General features: G+C 39.4%; 1 protein-coding gene across 11 annotated transcripts in view; it reads left to right on the top strand.

Moving 5' to 3' along the window:
• The window catches only part of ST7 (suppression of tumorigenicity 7), a 231,959-nt gene that overhangs the window by 197,184 nt on the left and 16,109 nt on the right, over positions 1-18,666 (top strand). For 9 of the 11 annotated variants that reach the window (XR_005838523.1, XM_040644075.1, XM_040644077.1 and 6 more), the window contains one exon: positions 14,292-14,442. The exons of the other annotated variants lie outside the window; for them this stretch is intronic. Coding sequence is in view for 8 of the 9 variants with exons in the window: in XM_040644075.1 (XP_040500009.1) it covers positions 14,292-14,442 (151 nt within the window). In the remaining variant the exon portion in view is untranslated. The remainder of the gene's footprint in view (positions 1-14,291; positions 14,443-18,666) is intronic. 11 annotated transcript variants of the gene reach the window in all.

Genomic DNA, 18,666 nt, shown 5'->3' with positions numbered 1-18,666 from the left:
TACCACTTTGCTTGGTTGGTGACTGTGCTGAGGGGAAACTTGTTTCCAGATCGTCTTCAACTATTGACATTTCCATGGGGAAAAGGCCCTGTGAGTCACTGTTCAGAATTATATCCAGAATTAACCACAAACCTCTGGTACCTGTATACTATTTGCGGGCTGTTGTAAACATCCTTTATACATGATCTATTTATTGGACTGCTTGTTAATACTTTAGTAAACACACACACACATACACACACACACACACACACACTCACACACACACTGGTTTCTTTTCAGGCAGAAGGTAGCCTTAATTCTAATGAGACATCAATGAAAGATATAAACTCTTAGGTTCTTGGTGTAAGAAGAGACCTTAGAGATCATCTAGGGCACCTTCCCATCCTCAGCTTGAATCTCTCCTCATAATGATATTATGATGATTATTTTTAATATTGGTTTTTCTTGCATGTTTACTGTGTGCCAAGCACAGTGCTAAGTGAACTACATATGCTTTCTCATTTATTTTGCATGACAACACTGTCTGTGTATCAAACTCTTACCCCTGCTACACAGATGAGGGTGCAGCAGGTTTGGAGAGGTTAAGTGACCTGCTCATGGTCCCACAGCTAGTAAACGACAGAGCCTGAACTGGTTCTGGGTTCTCTAACCCTTCCACATCACCCTCCACAGTCCCCCACCATCCCACCAAGCTGCAGACCAGCCTAGACTTGAAACCTTCAAATGATGGCGGGCACGTGACTTCCCAAGGCACTCGTGGACAATTAATATTTCTTCAAGATATTCTTCTATCTTAAATACTTCCATAGCTTCTTTTTCTCTATCACAGGAAGTCATCAGTGGTCTACCACAGGAATTCTCAGCAACTATATGCTGTTTTACCCAATTATAGTCTGTTAGAAGGAGAAAAAATACCAAATAGAATAGCTGAGAACTGTCTTCCATGAGTGTCCAGCTTAGGTCTATTTGGTATTCTATTAAGCAGAGGTACATGGTTAATATTTCAACATCCAATGAAAAATATCAGTTATTTACTCCAGGAGGGTTGCTCTTAGGAACACTCTTCACCTGTAAATGTATGGAGTAGGGAGTCTCTCTCCTAAACACACCTCAGGACAAGGAAGTAAATAAAAATAGTAAAAAGCTGTGGGTCTGTATTCTGAAGGGAGCCTCTTAGGTAGTTGGGTATATCTAAAACACAAGGATTTCTGAAGCTTTAGATTGCAGCAGATTATAAGGAGGAAGCAGCCCATAGGCTCGTTATTATAAGCCGAATTGTGTGACTGCCCTCCTGAGGAAATGCAGCTCTGTCCCCAACCTTACAAAGGAATATATAAACTCCTTGAATGGTTCTTCAGGATCCTTTATAATCTGACCCAATTTGTTTTTCATTTTTTTCTATCTACTTCTAACAGTCTGTTCATTGTTCCAGAAACATTCTCTTCCTCTTGCCTTTTTGCTTCCTCTGAGGATAACCTACTCATCCTTTACCCCCAGCACTAAAAGTCACCACCAGGAAACCTGTTCCTTCCTCATCCCAGAATCAGTCTCTCCCCTCTGTGGTCTCTCACTACAGTGCATTGATTGTGGAATTACTGTTTTCCCCATTTTGAGGATGACTAGTGGTGGTTTTAGGATCTTAATGATGCTGGTGATTTTTAAAAACTGGGTACACGCACGGTTCAAAAAGATGAAATCTCTAAACCATTAGAGGATATTTTCCCATTTAATGGTATTAAAATAAGAGCTTTGAATTTGAAGGGAATATTCTTCATCTTTTAAAGAAAATTTCACTTATGATGCTGGACAAGTGGAGGGCCATGCTCATCTCTGTTCTATACCTTCATCTATATATTGTTATAGTTTATTGGATTTTTAGTTTTAGCTTTTTCTTCTGCTTTCCCTACAAATATGCTTCCCCACCCACCCTGCTCTGTTTTCTTTCCTTTGCAGCAAAGGAGCTTTTTATTTTGATGTAGTCCCACTTGTTTATTTTGCTTTTGATGTCCTGTCCAAGAAATCATTAGCAAAGTCAAGATTTACATGGGAGGATGGTGCTTTTCTGTCAGTGATTCATCACTCTGCACAGATCTGAATTTTCACTAATGCTACATACTCTTAGAATGCTGTATTTACACTATAAGTCTTTCCCTGTGACAAGACCCCTTTCTGGTTTAGAGGATATTTCATTAACTCCTTCAGGGTGCTAAAGATAAATTTCATTTTCCAACACCTCTCCAAAACAAGACTAACTTATTGGTTTGCTATAAGCAGTAGTAGATTTTTATTTCCCCTCTGTTGTGGTGGTATAAAAATAAATTTCTTTGTATATTAGAAAAAAGTATAAAGAGGGGCGCCTGGGTGGCTCAGTCGTTAAGCGCCTGCCTTCGGCTCAGGGCGTGATCCCGGCGTTCTGGGATCGAGTCCCACATCAGGCTCCTCCGTTATGAGCCTGCTTCTTCCTCTCCCACTCCCCCTGCTTGTGTTCCCTCTCTCGCTGGCTGTCTCTATCTCTGTCAAATAAATAAATAAAATCTTTAAAAAAAAAAGTATAAAGAAATTTTTCATAGTCCTGTCATCTAATCCTATTTAAGACTCGTTCTAGCCTTATTTTCCCATGCATTTTTAATACTTAGGAATCATAGTCACACAGCAGATACGTATTTTTTTTTTTTGGCCCCTTTATTTTTTATTTTTTATTTTTTTTTTTATGATTTTTATTATATTATGTTAGTCACCATACAGTACATCCCCGGTTTCCGATGTAAGGCTCAATGATTCATTAGTTGTGTATAACACCCAGTGCACCATGCAATACGTGCCCTCCTTACTACCCATCACCGGTCTATCCCATTCCCCCACCCCCCTCCCCTCTGAAGTCCTCAGTTTGTTTCTCATAGTCCATAGTCTCTCATGTTTCATTCCCCCTTCTGATTACCCCCCCTTTCTTTATCCCTTTCTTCCCCTACCGATCATCCTAGTTCTTATGTTCCATAGATGAGAGAAATCATATGATAGTTGTCTTTCTCTGCTTGACTTATTTCACTTAGCATTATCTCCTAGCAGATACGTATTTTAAAAAATTAGCATGGGGCTCTAAACATGAACTTTGTGGTTGGCTATTGTAGGTATACTTATTATTTTTGGAGGAGGATCATAGATTTTCATGGTTCTTTGATCTTAAAAAGGCTACCTTCTAACTTAACAGTAAAGTCCAAGTCTTTTAGCCATTTGCCTTCAAACCCTCTAAAATATTGTCAGTAACTTTTCTGGATGATTTACTTCCTTATTTTTATCATAAAAAATACATATCATGAAATCTACCTTCTTAACAAATTTTTAAGTATGAAGCATAGTATTGTTAACTGTATGTGCATTGTTAGAACTTTTTCATCTTGCATGTCTGAAACCCCATACCCATTGAACCAGGACCTCTCCATTTCTCCCTCCTCCTTCCAGCCCTGGTTAACCACTATTCTGCTTTCTGCTTCTATGAATTTGGACACTTTACATACGTCACATTGGTGGAATCATGCAGTATTGTCCTGTACTGGCTTATCTCACCTAGCATAATGTCCTCCAGGTTCATCCATGTCACAGCACAGGACAGGATGCCCTTCTTTAAGGCTGAATAATATTCCATTATGTGTGTCTATCACATTTTCTTTATTCATCTGTTGATGGAAATTTAGGTTGTTTCCACTTTTTGGCTATTGTGAATAATGCTGCAATGAACATCGAGTGCAAAGATCTCTTCAGGATCCTGTTTTCAGTTCTTTTGGATGAATGCCCATAGTGGCATTGCTGGATCATATGGCGGTACTATTTTAATTTTTTGGGGAACCTCCATACTGTTTTCCACAGTGGCTGCACCAGTTTGCATTCCCACCAACAGAGCACTGGGGTTCCAATTTCTCCACTTTATCACTAACACTTGTTATAGTCTTTTTTTTTTTTTTTTGACAATGGCCTCACACATTCTGACTTATATGAGGTGATATCTCATCGTGGTTTTGATTTATACTTCCTTGATAATTTGTGATGTTGAGCATCTTTTTTTTTTTTTTTTTTTTTTTTTTTTTGTGAAGGAGAGAGTGAATGAGGTGGGAGAGGGGAAGAGAGAGAATCTTAAGCAGGCTCCACGCCTAGTGGAGAGCCTGACGTGAGGGGCTCTATCTCATGACCCTGAGATCATCACATGAGCCAAAATCAAGAGTCAGACGCTTATCTGACTGAGCCACCCAGGAGCCTCTGAGCATTTTTTCATGTACCTGTTGGCCATTTGTATGTCTTCTTTGGGGAAATGGCTGTTCCAAGTCTTTTGCCCATTTATTGTTCAGGTTATTTTGCTTTGTTTTGTTCGTTTGCGATTTTAATTGTAGGAGTTTCCTGTGTATCTTGGATGTTAACCCCTCATCAATTGTATAGTTTGCAAATATTTTCTTCCATAGGTTGCTTTTTCACTCTGTTGATTGTTTCCTATGCTGCACAGAGGCTCTTTATTTTGATATAGTCCCACTTATCTATTTTTACTTCCGTTGCCTATGCTTTTGGTGTCCTATCCAAGAAATCGTTGCCAAGACCAATGTTATGAAGCTTCTCCCTATGTTTGTTTCTAGAAGTTTTATAGTTTCATGTCTTACATTTAAATCTTTAATGAATTTTGAGTTTTTGTATATCGTTTAAGATAAAGGTCCAGTTTCATTCTTGTACATGTGGAATCCAGTTTTCCTCACATTGTTTGTTGAAGAGAATGATTTAAATCTTGTGTCTTCTATTATAGACATCAGGTGGTCAACCCTAATAACAAACCTTTTGGGCATGAAGATATTTTGGTCTTTATGTTATTTCCTTAGGATAGATGTACAGAATGAGAATTACTGAGCAATGTGTAGAAGCACTTCGGGGCTCTTAATGTTTATTTCCAAATTGCTTACCAAAAAAGGACTGTAGTAGTTCACCTCCATCAGCAGGTAACTCCTTCTTTACCATTTTCTCACACCTTCACCAGCATTGAGCAGTCTGTTTAAAACAGAAAAAAGAAAGAAGAAAAACAAACAAAATTTATGAATTTATTGGGTACAAATGGAATTCTGTTCTTTAGTCTGCATTTCTTTGCCACTACTAGTAAGGTGGAACATTGTTAGCCATGTGTGTTTATTCTTTTCTGAATTGTCAGGCCCATTATGTAGATTTCCTATTCTTACCGGGAAAACATATTAACGTAATGATAGAGCAAAGGGTAATGACATAAGGTAGGCAGACCTGTGAAGTGTCATTAAAGGGTCTGTGGGCCAAAGGGAACCATGGGAAGGGGGAGTTGATTAGCTCCCTGCCTGTTTCCTTTTTGATAAAATGGGGATAAAAATAAAGGCTTCATAGGTCTGATGAAAAGTAAATGGAATTACATTGTGTAACTCATCCAGTATATAGTAGGCACTGAACGTATGTTGGGCCTTCGTCATCTTTTCCCTGGTACTTTCAGCTCTATTTCTGCACTTGATGGCTGGGCTACAATAGATACTGCCTGGAAAAATACATTAACAAGTGCTTTTTGAAACATCCTAGTGTGAAGAAGGACAACTAGAGAGTGTAACAGTGGCACTGCATTGCCCCTGACCTTGAGTACCCACAGGGTCACTTTAGGCCTACAGATTTGAGGGGAGGCTCTAGCATGTTCTTTCTACAGCTGTTGCCTTCTGGAATTCCCAGTTTGTACTGTTAAGTCCTTTGCTTGTGGCTGATTAAGAGTTACCCGTTTCCAGCCTCTGTCTCCTATTTTTTTTTTCTTCTGGAACAGCCATCCCTTCTCTTTGCCACCAAAACAACAACAATGACAAGTAACTAATAATGATTTTTTTAAAGCAATGAACATTTTTTTCCCTCCTAATACAATCTTATATGAAGGCCTTAATGAACAAAGCAAGTAAAAATAGAACTGCTATGATTGAAACTGGGATGAGAAAGCAGGTAGCCCAGCAACCCCAAGGCACCTGTTCACACAGTTTAGAAAAGAACAGAAGCCTATGACCAGTCACTACCACCCCAGAAAAATCCCAAGCACATGAGGTCCCACCCATAGAATTGGAGGCTCCACACCCATTTTGATGAGCAGCAGGGGACCGAGGGAGCCCCAAAGACTTGAGATGCCTGAGTGCTGTAGGTGGGAGACATCGAGGGGAAAAAAATACCAACACCAATGCGCGGAAAGCTTTCATCTTCATTTTGCCTAAAATACCAGCATTAGTAAACCGTGGGCTCTTCCTGCCAGCCCCACAGGGGGGTGCAGTGGGCAGTCCCTGTGTGTGCTTGGGGAAGGGAACTTGCTGTATTGGCATGAGGATCCAGCCTAATAGATACGTAGTTTTTAAATTCTAAGTCTCGGAGTGTGGAAAGTCATGAGAAAATAGAGAGGAAAGAATGAAAAATGTTATGACAGAAATGCATTCTCAATAAAAATTTACATTTTTTTTAAAAAGCTCATCTAATGTTAATCTAAACTCTTATTTCATGGTGATTTTAAGAGGCTTGTGGGGGAAAACATCCTGGTAATTGTACATGCTAATGGAGTATCCACAGGACCTTGTTAGAGTGATGGAAATTCTATTTCATGCAAACACTAATGCAGTCCTCCCTTTATGTCTTGGTAGAGCTGATTGACAGAGTATAAAATTGCTTTTTAATCCAATTTAGGAAACAAAACGTGTAGTGGGTTTTAACATTTAAAAATGCTTGAAGCGTGGAAGCAGAAACTCAAAATACTCTGGCAGATTGTCTGTGATATTGTATATCAATGGTACATTTCAGAAATATTATTTCAATATAAGTTGCTTTGAATTGAGTCATATTTTGTTCCAAAGCTTTTTTGGATTAGAGTAAGGAGAATGTATTGTGGAAATATGACCCAGAGGAAAGTGAGCAGAAACCAGTTTTTAGCCACATTTCTCAGGAATAGACGGTTTCTAAAAGGTCTTTTTCTTTAACAAAAAGCACTATAGCTGCTTCCCCAAGGCCACTGCCATCATGGCCTCCCTATCTCAGTCACCAGATCCTTTGGCCTCTTGTCAAACGCCATCCTATTTCATCTGTCCTTAGCCTTCTGTCCCACTGACCACTTTTTCTACCTCCTGGCCATCTTGGCTCTGTAGTGCCTGCTCTCTGGGTCACTCCTGCATTTCTGGGCACTCTCCTCCTATATCGTTTCCTCCCCTGCCCATCCCTCTGGTTGGATCTCTGGGAGCATCATCACTACCCACCCTTTTCTTGCTTGAAGCTCTCCTGGGAGATCTCCTGTGCTCCCACTGCTTCAGCTTCTGCCTCTCCCTGCACACCCAAATCCCTGTGTCCAGCTTCTCTTCCGGGCTCCAGACCTGCACACCCAGCTGCCTTCAGGCCATCACTCCAAGCACTGCCCTCTGGTGTCTTCTCTTAGCTAACTATCTCACATTATTCTAGTTTCCTAAACTAGAAATTTCACAATCCCCTTTAATGTCTTTTCCTGCCATCAGATCCAGCTGGGCACCAAGTCCTGTGGAAGCCTTCCTTGGTTTATTCACCCCCTCACCCGGACCATGGAAGAAGCTATTTAAGACTTTACTAATTTTAGTCTCTTGTCCATTTGACTTGTCCATTTCTTTCAAAACCACCAGTGGTACCAACTCACTTCCCAACTGCCTGCTACAGCAGATTTCAAACTGTCTTTCTAGGAGCCATAAGGATTCCTCGGACTTCTCATGGGTCCCTCTCCCAGGGTCTCCCCCCAGCTTTGTTTTACATCAGTTTCACATATTCTGTTTTAAGTTGCTCTTTTTCTTTTGAACATTTTTTTCCCCTATCTCAAAGTTTTTTTTTAACCTCAAAGTTTGAAATACCATTTGTGTGACCCTGGTCAATCTACTAACTTCCAAAGCCTTCATTTTTCCATCTGGAAAACAAGAATCCTGTTCCCTCACAGAGTTGTTGTAAGGAGTACCTGAGTGAATACTTCACACCTGTTAGTGCTTGGTCAGTGTGGGGACTGCCTTTCATGCTGGTACTTAAACACCTCAAAGCACATTATGCCCTTTGATGCTTTGCTGCCACTGCCCAGCCTTGCAGTGGCTTCTGCCTCCCCTCATCTTTGTAGGTGAACTAATTTAATTAATGAGACTGACTCATACTTTCCTTTTTCTGTGAAACCTTCTCAGAGACAGTACCCCTCATTTGCTTCCTTAGTACTAAGTCAAGTTGACCCTTGAACAAGGCAGGGGTTAAGCGTGCCACACCCCCCAACACAGTTGAAAATCCCGTTATAACTTTTGACTCCCTAAAAACTTAACTACTAATAGCCCACTACTACTAACTGGAACCCTTACTGATAACATAAAGTTGAATAATATGTATTTTGTATGTTATATGTGTTATACACTGTATACTTACAATGAAGTAAGCTAGAGAAAAGAATGTTAAGAAAATCATAAGAGAAGACATGTTTATAGTACTGTACTGCATTTATTGAAAAAAATTCCACCAGGCTCTTGGGTGGTGCAGTCATTTAAGCATCCGACTCTTGGTTTCAGATCAGGTCCTGATCTCAGGGTTGTGAGATCGAGCCCCACGTCAGGCTCTGTGCTCAGTGTGGAGTCCGCTTGATACTCATTCTGCCTCTCCATCTACCCCTCCTGCTCACACATGCTCTCTCTCAAATAAATAAATTAATCTTTTTAAAAAATCTGCATGTTAAGTGGACCCACACAGTTCATACCCACATTGTTCAAGGGTCAACTGTATATACCTCTTACTAAGGCAGTCATCATGCTGAATTTTATTGTTTCTTTGTCTTTATACACACACACTCCTTACAAAGATTAGGGATCATCAGGATAGGGACCTGACCGATTTATGCCCATGCCCTTGACGTGTCCTTACAGTGTACTGTGGGTGCTGCCATAGGTGTGTCGTTACAGTACACTGTGATCTCTCCCAAATCTTTCCTTGGGATGCACTGTGGACACTCCTGTAGTTTTTGAATGAAGCAGAGTAACTGATGAATAGATAGTGAGCCAGCAAGCAGCAGTTCCCTTGGACGGAGGCCCCCCGAGTGGTACCGCAGATCACCAGGTGTAACTTGCAGTGCAGCTTTGCATTGTGCTTGTTTCCAGATTGGTTAGTGACCCTCAGTAGCCAGTTCTTTTCAGTGGATCTGTCACTATAGTAAAATTGCTGAAGTATTTTTATCTAAAACAAGATTCAATTATTTGTGGGACATACATACACAAAAAATATAGCTTATCTCCACAGTAATATGAACATTTCATTTTTTTGTTAGTAAAAATAGCTACTATTTCATTAACACGTATATGCCAGGTACTGTGTGAATGCTTTACGTATATTATCCTCCGTAATCTTCAACAGTTACAATTGGCAAGATGTGTATTTTTATTATTCTAACAGATGAGCAGACTGAGGTTGAAAGAAATTAACTTGTCCAAGGTCTCAGAGTAGAACAGTAGGGCTGGGATTCAAACAGTGGGTCAAAATGGCAGAGGGTATATGAGGGCAGGGGAGGCAATACACGGTATTGTGTATTTCAAAGTTCCCATCCCAGCATGCCTGGAGAGAGCCATGGTTACTTGCGGTGTTTTTGTCCTATTCCAGTGTGTGTCTTACTGAGTCCAGGGAATAGGCAACATTGAGACTCAACATATATAGCTTGTCTTCCAAATAGGACTAATTTTATTCTCTGAACTATTTACTGATAGATATTTTTAAAGTATCCATTCTGGACTTTCAGCCTCTTTCATATCCAGCTGTACCAAAGCACTGTAAACATATAAAAATTGCTATCTGTGGTTATCTTTTTTTCATTTGTATGGGTTTTTTTTTTATGTTTTTGTTGCAAGTCTAGAAAATAGATTTGTATTACATATACATATACACACACATATATACATATATAAAGAGAGAGAGAGAGAAATAAAAATGACTTACTACAGAAAACTTGGAAAGCACCAAAAAAGCACAAAAGAAATTAATCTCCCATAAAATCAAATATCTGACCACCATTAACATTCAGTCTGTGACTTTCCAATGTTTTAATTCCTGCATATATATTTTTAATTACCAAAATCATAATCTGTATGGTACACTTACTTTTTCTTCATTTAGTAATGTATCATGAACATTTTCTCATGCTAATATTCTTCCACTACATGATTTTTTGGGAGGAACCTGATAGCCATCCTCTAAATGGCTAAAATTTACCTAAATGTGTTGAATTTACCTAAATTTAGCTAAGTATGTGAAAATTAACCTGTATTTACTCATTTTATTTGTTCCCATTTTTTTCTAGTGATTTTTGTATGACTTCTCTAGTTGGTATTGAAAATAAAAAAAAGGAGGGTATGAATTAATTCCTGGACATTACTGTCTATGTGAAGGGTAGCTTTGGGATCATTTTCACTCAAACTATTGGTTAGTGACCCTCAGTAGCCAGTTCTTTTCAGTGGATCTGTCACTATAGTAAAATTGCTGAAGTATTTTTATCTAAAACAAGATTCAATTATTTGTGGGACATACATACACGTAAGTTTAAGACCTTAACAGCAGAGCACTGAGCAGTCACCTGGGATAGCCTCTTAAGGGCCAGCTCTCTCCTGACACGTGAGCCAGGCTCTGCTTAAATACATCCATGAGAAGGCACTATTCAGCTCCTCTTTCTATGTTCTGACTTTGTATGTTCCTATGGACATAAGGAACTAGATTCTGACAAATAGATTTTGAAAGTTGCTTCCGAAACCTTTAGAATCCTGTACTTCCAGATCGATGTGATTTGAGAATCTGGAAGGAAGTTAGAGGCAGGGTAACAGGCAAGATAGCACGGAATGCTGGCTTAGCTAATAGAAGCCAAATAATTATTACAGACAGGCAGAGAGTGTTCTCTGATTTGCGAGCTACGGTTATTCTAATTGATTTCTGCATACTTGTGGATAGGGATCTGCCCTCTTCCATTTATTTTTCTCTTGACAAGTAAGATGTGAAATGTTGTTCCATGCCTTTCTAATTTAAACGTTGCACATGTTGAGAACTGATCTTGCCAGCCATTTTTAAGCCTGGCCAAAAACATAACACATTGTTGTTATTAGACTTCATCATCTGGTTAGAGCCAACATTTTGTTTGGAACTGTATCGGAGTATAAATCTCCTTTATAGGCATAACCTATTTCTGCCATCAAGCAGATTCAATGAGAAGGTAACTAAGTGTCCTTGGTGAGTTGCTCTGGTTAGCATCATGAGGCTGATTAGAGCAAGGATGGTCATTATGAGAGACTTCTTAGGAAGCGAGGTTCATGCTCTTGAAGATCTTATGATTCAACTGAGGGAAAAGACACACAACGAATATAAGGCAATGTGTGAAAAGTACACATACACAAAGATCAGAGGCAGCTTAGAGGAAAAACAGAGCATTACCTCACGGCCCGATTTTAGGGCTGTGGACGACGATGTCCTTGAGGCCATATGCAGCACATTGAGCTTGCAAGCTGAGTAAACCATCTCTCTCACACACATGTGTACTATTTTCCAAGTATATTTAGATGTCCTGGTGGCCAGCAATGCTTTTAAATGAATTCTTGTTTTATTACATTTATTGCAGCTTTTTGCCATATTGTGTATTTTCAATCAATACTACATTTATAATTCCTATCATAGGTGTCTATAAAATTTTTTCATGTTAAAAATTGTTTTAGTTACTTGAAGATTGGAAACTTCCATTGTCTACAGCAGTGCTTTCCCATAGAACTTTCTGTGATAACAGAAATGTCTCTGCATTGTCCAGTATAGTAGCCTCACTTGAGGACTTGAAATATGGCTAGTGGGACTGAGAAACTGAATTTTTAATTTAATTTTATTTTAATTGATTAAAGTTCAAATAATCACATGTAGTAGAGGCTACCATATTGGATAATGCAGATCTATTATATCTATTCTATTATAATTACAAAATTATATAGATAATTTTCTACTCCCCCATACACACAAGTTTTCTCTGCCCTGCCCCCCTGTTTCAAGTTTACCCACAAATGTACCTACCAGGCCCACTTCTTCTCAGAGGCCCCTATTCTTTAAGGTTCCTTAGGCCAAGAGAAGAGTTCTTCTCTTATAGATGCTTAATGAAATGACTTTGAAAGACCTTCCTAATCATTGAAATAAAAGGTATGGTAGTTTATACTTTTCTTTCAGCCACCATCTTATTCTCAGGGACTTGAAGAGGTTTCTGTATACCTGGGACACATGCACTAATGGTTTTCATATTTAATTTGTTTCAAAGTTCACACAGCATGTTCTTTCTTTAAAAATTGACTATTTGGTAGGCAGGTTAGCTATAAATAATTATTAGAAACTCAAAAATAAAGACTTACTCTAGGGCTCTTATTAGCAAGAAAATTTCCCTTTCCTTTGTACTCCTGATGATTATTAAGAGTAACCAAATGATCTTTCTTCTCTTACTCTGAAACAATTAATACAATTTATAGCACTTTACAGGTTATATGTCTTTCCCATGACTCATTGCTTTGGAGTTTTTTAAGATCATCATGGGCGGCGGCAACATACGGTATAATAGCTTCGAGTAAGGTAACAAGATCACAAGAGGATTGTCAAATACCTCTGAACATAAAACTCACTTTTACATTATGGTTGCTATTCATTATAAATGTAGTGCCGGTTGGATTATTAGGTAACTCAAAATTGTAATTTTTCCCAAAAGATTTTTGTTCTGCACTGTTTTAAAACAAGGAGAGGAGGAGGAAGGCAGTGACTTGTAGAATTCAAACAGGCATATGACCAAAAAGTTCTTTTGGAACTCATACTTGAGGAGTTCCCATCAAAGTAATCAACACCTTTCATGGAACGGCCTGGGAAGAGCCCTTCCCATGGAGGTCTTTCTATCGAAGGGGAGGGCCCTCTATTCCCACCCTCCCACGCCCTCACCACCAAATGTGATGGCTGTCACTCTTCTCTGCTGCACTCTGGATAGGCTCTCTCACTTTTCTGAGGCCTGAGGCTTAGAGATTTTTTTCAGATAACAGACCCAGAGTGAGGGGAGTTTCATTTGCTGAACCAAGAGGCCAGAGTGTGTTCTACCGGTTCCTGCCAGGCAAGTGCATCCCGATAGCAGAAGTGGCAACGGGAGAGGAAACTTAAAGGCAACTGCACTCAGAGTGCCCAAAGCACGTAAATCCACAGTGAGATAACAGAACACAGTGTACCTTGATCTCCATTCTACGTGTCAGGATTCTTCCATTCTTCACGCTCTCTCATAAATTGCACTGGTAGATAAATCCTCAGGCAATTGTTTCTGACATTAAAACTGTTGAACATCTCTTCTCATATCACTTCTTTCTGCTGTGTTTGTCCTATTTTAATTAAACACATCCCTCCATCATCTGCTAATCTCCATTTTAAAGGAGATGCATGGGTTGTTGTGATGGTGGTTGGTGGTGATGGTGTGTATGTGTGTGTGGGTAAGGAGTGAAGCCCAGGGAGAAACCAGCCAGCAAAAAGAAGTTAACATTTGCAAATATAAAATACCACCCTAAATTTGCTTCCCTTTCTATTCTATAGTAAACACCAAAGAATCCATTCTGGCCCTGTGCTCCCATCTCCTTCATAGAAGATAGGAATGAAGAGGCATAAGCTGAGGACCCTTCAGTCTTTGGGAGAGGATCTAACAGAACAGTATAGTTTGGGGTCTGTACAGCTCCCCACCCTGGGGTCTTCCTATGCTCAGGCTGCCACATCTCCCTCCTCCCGCATCTGAACAGCAAGGGGTGGCTCTTTTCACAGGACCAGGTCCTTCTCCGTGGTAAATCTGTATAGAAAAAAATAATGGGCAGCGCTAGTCAGTCTCGAGTCTCTCTAGTTTGGTGGGTTCAGTCCTATGACTTCTTAACCTTCATGTGCCCATTTTATGTATTTTTGTTTCTGGTAACAAAATTATACAAACTTATTGTGTCTTCTAAATTTTCTATTATTGCTTTTTGAGTCTATATATGTTTCATTGATTAGAGTATCTTACCCTGAAAGCCTCTGATCTTCACTGTAGGAAACTAGTACAAGGCTAACTATCTGTTAGCAAACTTTGGGTTGCTGGATATTTTAGTAATTGCCTTCAAATGTACTAACAAGGTTGCAGGTTTGATGAAATGCTTATGAGTGGTGGCTTTAGGGAGATCAACCTCTCTTTTCTCAATATTGAATTCCAAATTACTATGTTTTAATGCATCTGTCTCCTGCCTTTTTTATTTCAGTACCTACTAGAAATGAAAAGCTTAATCCTCCCCCCAGAACATATCCTGAAGCGAGGGGACAGTGAAGCAATAGCATATGCATTCTTTCATCTGGCGCACTGGAAGAGGGTGGAAGGGGCTTTGAATCTTTTGCATTGTACGTGGGAAGGCAGTAAGTAATTTTCTTTCTTTGAAACGTTTTTTTAAGAGCATGAAAAGATGCTAAAACTGTTTTTATCCCGAGTGTTCATGGTGAATAATGATGATTTGCATGTCTATAGCTCTTCTTCCCTGCAATGTTCCATCACTGAGAGATGATGGTTAATTATCAAGACTCTTCAGTTGCCAGTGGTGGTGGGTGTTACTGTGATGATGCCATCCCTATACCTCAAAAAAGCAAGTTTATACAATGGACGGGATGAATCTGGACTGTTCTGGCAGAGGAGCACTCTGTAACTGGAAAACCCTCGGAGACCTGGGCACCCCCTCAGCTTCTTCTTGGGAATCTTTGGCATGGAGTTTGGCCTTGGGCTAGGCTCCGATGACCACTTCTGGATGGCCTTTCTGGGAGGATTGGCTAAAGAGCCACAGTTATCTTCCACTGGAGCTAGGTTGGCCAAAAAAATGAGCAGCAAGAGCAGTGACCACAGGACCCAGTGTTTGGTGGCAGGTATCACATTCTTGTATTAATGGATGATGTCTGTTCGATGGATGTAGCAATAATCAGTCTGAGCATGTGCCAGGTACTATCATTCTTTGTAAGGAGAAGAGACTTCATTTGTGGGTGAGACATGCTTCCTGTCCTGGAGAAACATCTCGTCTAGTTGGGAGGAGTAACCAGCATGTAACAGCTGCTCAGTGATTTTTCCGAAGGGAGAGGTGGAGCAGTCATGGGTAACCTTACGGGTCATATGAGATTTGAACCAAGCCTTGAAGGTCTAGGACAGTGTCATAAGCAAGGACACTGTGCTAAGTGGTGGGGCTGTTTGGAAGAACGTAAATTGAGGGAAAAGGCCCAAGACTACAGATTATTGGACAATATGTGCGTTGGCACACTGTTATTAAGTAAAACAAGTACAATATGTAGTGTGGGGTGTTTTTTCCCCCTCTCACAGGAAAACAAAACAAGTATTAGTCTTGTGATAATTTTTTCTTAGTTCACTCCTACTCTGATCGACCTCACAAAGGAATGCCTTTTTAATCCCTTTCACTCTGTTTATCTTTCTTTGCTGCTTCCATTTTCATTTTGATAATCTTCTGCTCTTCCCTTTTCCTGCCCATCCCAAACCCAGCAGGAATCCAAATGGATGCAGGAAAGGGGGAGGCAGCCAAATGGAATGGGGTAAAAGTAAATTGACAGAAATGAGACTCAAGTTGATTGAAAGTTTTTTGTTCATTTTTTAAAAGATTTCTTTAGTGAATTTCTAGTGAGTTTACTTAAATAATTTACTATGTATAACTTGAGGGGCGTTGACTTGGTTGATGCTTCCAGCCCCACTCCATTAAGTGTAGTAAGCTATTCCCGGTGCCCTGGTCCTGTGTTAAGACAGCACATTGTACTCAGGGCATGTGTGGGCGTGTGCACAGTCCCCGCTGGTTTGGTTTATTGTTGCATTTAAGGTGTTCTATCCAAAAAAGACAAAAGGAATTTTTATTTAAACATAAGAAAGAGATCAAAAAAGCCCAGCAAGATTGAACATGAGAGGCCTCACCTAGGGTTAGTTGTGGAAAAAAATTACATGGATAGGTTGACTTACCAAATAAAGACATATTTATAGATTAGCATTTTGGAAACCTAACAAAAGAAGCTTACCAGTTGGATCTGATTGATAAGAAAGCTACAGTAATATAGAAAGGATCAAAACGGGAGGCAAGAAGTGATAGAGACACGGCGTTAGGAATGGCGTAACGGTAAAAAAAAAAAAAATCCTATGAGGAAGAACTAGAAATTTTGCTTGTAAATTAATTACCCATATAATCGGGTACCAATGGGGGAGTGCCCTGGATCAGCTGGGAAGGACCATGGGATTTGGACAAATGTGAAGTGACTTATTGAGCGCCAAAATCTAGCAGGGTGATAATGTTGGGGGAATATAATTAATTCCCTGAAATTAGATGGGCAGAACACTCTTTGGAATGAAGAGAGGACGTGAATTTTTAGACATAAACCACTATAGCAAGGCAGTCAGGGACCTCAAGGAAAGGGAAAGTCTGCATTTGATCCTTACAGATAAATAGAAACCACTCCAAGGAAGTTATACTACTATTCAATTTTTGAAAAGAAAGCTATACTTCAATTCTAGACAAGAACTGTGAGAGTGCTTCATAGGCACTAAGTACCTTGGAGAATACCAAGCGCCTTGAAGAGTATGTGTATAAGTGGGTAATTTACCGAGGGTTTGTCCATCATTTCATTTACTCTTCCCGACATCATTCTAGTTAGACAGGAGAGAGGTGGCTGCCTTGTTTAGAAGAGGAGTCATTGAGATGAGCAGCTTGTTGCAAGTTTTGCAGCCACTATTGGTAGAGCCAGGATGTAAACTCAAGTTCACTTTCTCTTCACTCTTCTTTTCTATAATATCAGCTATTTAGATCTTTCCTGAATAAATTAAGCTTAAGAAGATCAGTTATCTCTGAAACATTTGCTTGGAAGCCTTCGATTTGCACTACTACTTACAGGCTCGGGTATACTTATTCCTCTTCTAGTGTTTAGAAAAACCTTTCCATATAAAATTATATTTTTGTTGGTGAATATTGGCTTAAACATTTTAAATATAGAATGAGCCCAATTTTATAAAAAATAAATAAATTCTACATATAAACAAAGGAAAGAGACTGGAAATAAATACGTCATTAAGTGGATTTTAAGAGATTTTCTTCTTTTCCTTCATGGTTCTATTTTTCAAATTTTCTCAACAAGCATATGTATTTTTCTACAAGCACAAATATGTATGTGTATATATGTATATACATATTTATAAAAATGATGTTTCAATACAAAGTTTTGGTCCTTTTTAAAAGCAAAGCTATAAATCTCTCATGCAGTTCAGAAGAAAGAATCATCACTTTAACTTCAAACAATCGCGTGCAATCTTTTGACATCACTTCTATATTTGTGTCCATTCTAAGTTAAATTAAATGGAAGCATCAGGGTTTCGATTTTAAATCAGAAGACTTGGATTACCATTCTGACTTGGCTATTTATAGCGGTATTGACTTAACTTACCCAGTTTTTGAAAACTGTGAATCACTGATGATACTGAATGCCATTCCCCCATCCCAGATTGTCGGGCTTCAAGACCGTTGCGTTGAGATAGCTACAGTGGGTGAAGGGCGCCTTCTCCTTCAGAGGTCCCCTGGACAGCCTGTGCCTGAGCGCAAGAGGCTGCACTTCCTCCAGTGCACCACGTGGTGGCGCCTTTTGACATCGCCAGCCTCGTAGTTTAGGTTTTGTCCTTTCTTTTTTTGTTCCTTCTGAAATTTAAGGCCATTCCCCAACTCCCTTCCAACTTCCCCTTTTCATTAGAAAGGAGATTCAGGGAGGAAGGTAACAATACCTAATCTCACCAGTTCCCATGTTAAAAATGAGTATTCTTATAGTTAATTGATCTTTTGGAGATTAAAAAACATTCTGTCAAAAGTATTGGTTTAGGAGTGGGGATAGATATATTTTTCTTTGCTTTTTAATGAGTTTATTATGTTGGAGCATTAGTCATCTTGTGGAATTAAGTGAGTTTCCCACCAATCAGGCTGAAATAACTCACATTTTTGATAAAACCCCAAAGTCCAGCTGATGCATGGCAGAGATTGTTTGGGTTTGAAACATATGGTGGTTAAAAAAAAAAAAAACCTGAGTCCTCAACCACAAATACATCAGCATTTCAAAGGTTTCTAAAATGTTTGATTCATCACTGTCCCAGCCCCTGAAATTGCACAATATGTTCCTCAAAGTCAAGATAATCAAGAAAGGGGAAAAGTTTTAATTTACAGGATTTAAGAATACATTTCTTAGTTCATTATACAGCTGCCACCTTATCTGAATTACACGTATTTTAAACACTGTAGGTTCTGGTTATCCTCACACACACACAAACACGCACATTGCTGCAAGTATGAGTTGAATATACAAAACCTATATAAATGAGCAATCTCATTTGTACTGGGTCTATTTACAACAATGCTGCACCTTATGGGGCTCTATTTTAAGTGGCACATCTTCTGTTTTACTGCTATTAAATACTGATGTGGCCTCGTCTCCCTCCTACCTCGATCTTTTCAAGGCTCATTTTGGCTGTATTTATTTTATAAAGCAGGGTAGTCTGCTGACCTCAGCTGTGAACTTTAAGATTTAATTTTCTAGTTCTGTATATCAGAAGACAAGTACCATGGGGTAAAT

This window comes from Ursus maritimus, unplaced genomic scaffold, assembly GCF_017311325.1.
Source record: "Ursus maritimus isolate PB19 unplaced genomic scaffold, ASM1731132v1 scaffold_3, whole genome shotgun sequence".
NCBI lineage: Eukaryota > Metazoa > Chordata > Mammalia > Carnivora > Ursidae > Ursus > Ursus maritimus.
The sequence above is the reverse complement of the archived record's forward strand: the minus strand, read 5'-3'. Positions and strand labels throughout refer to the sequence as shown.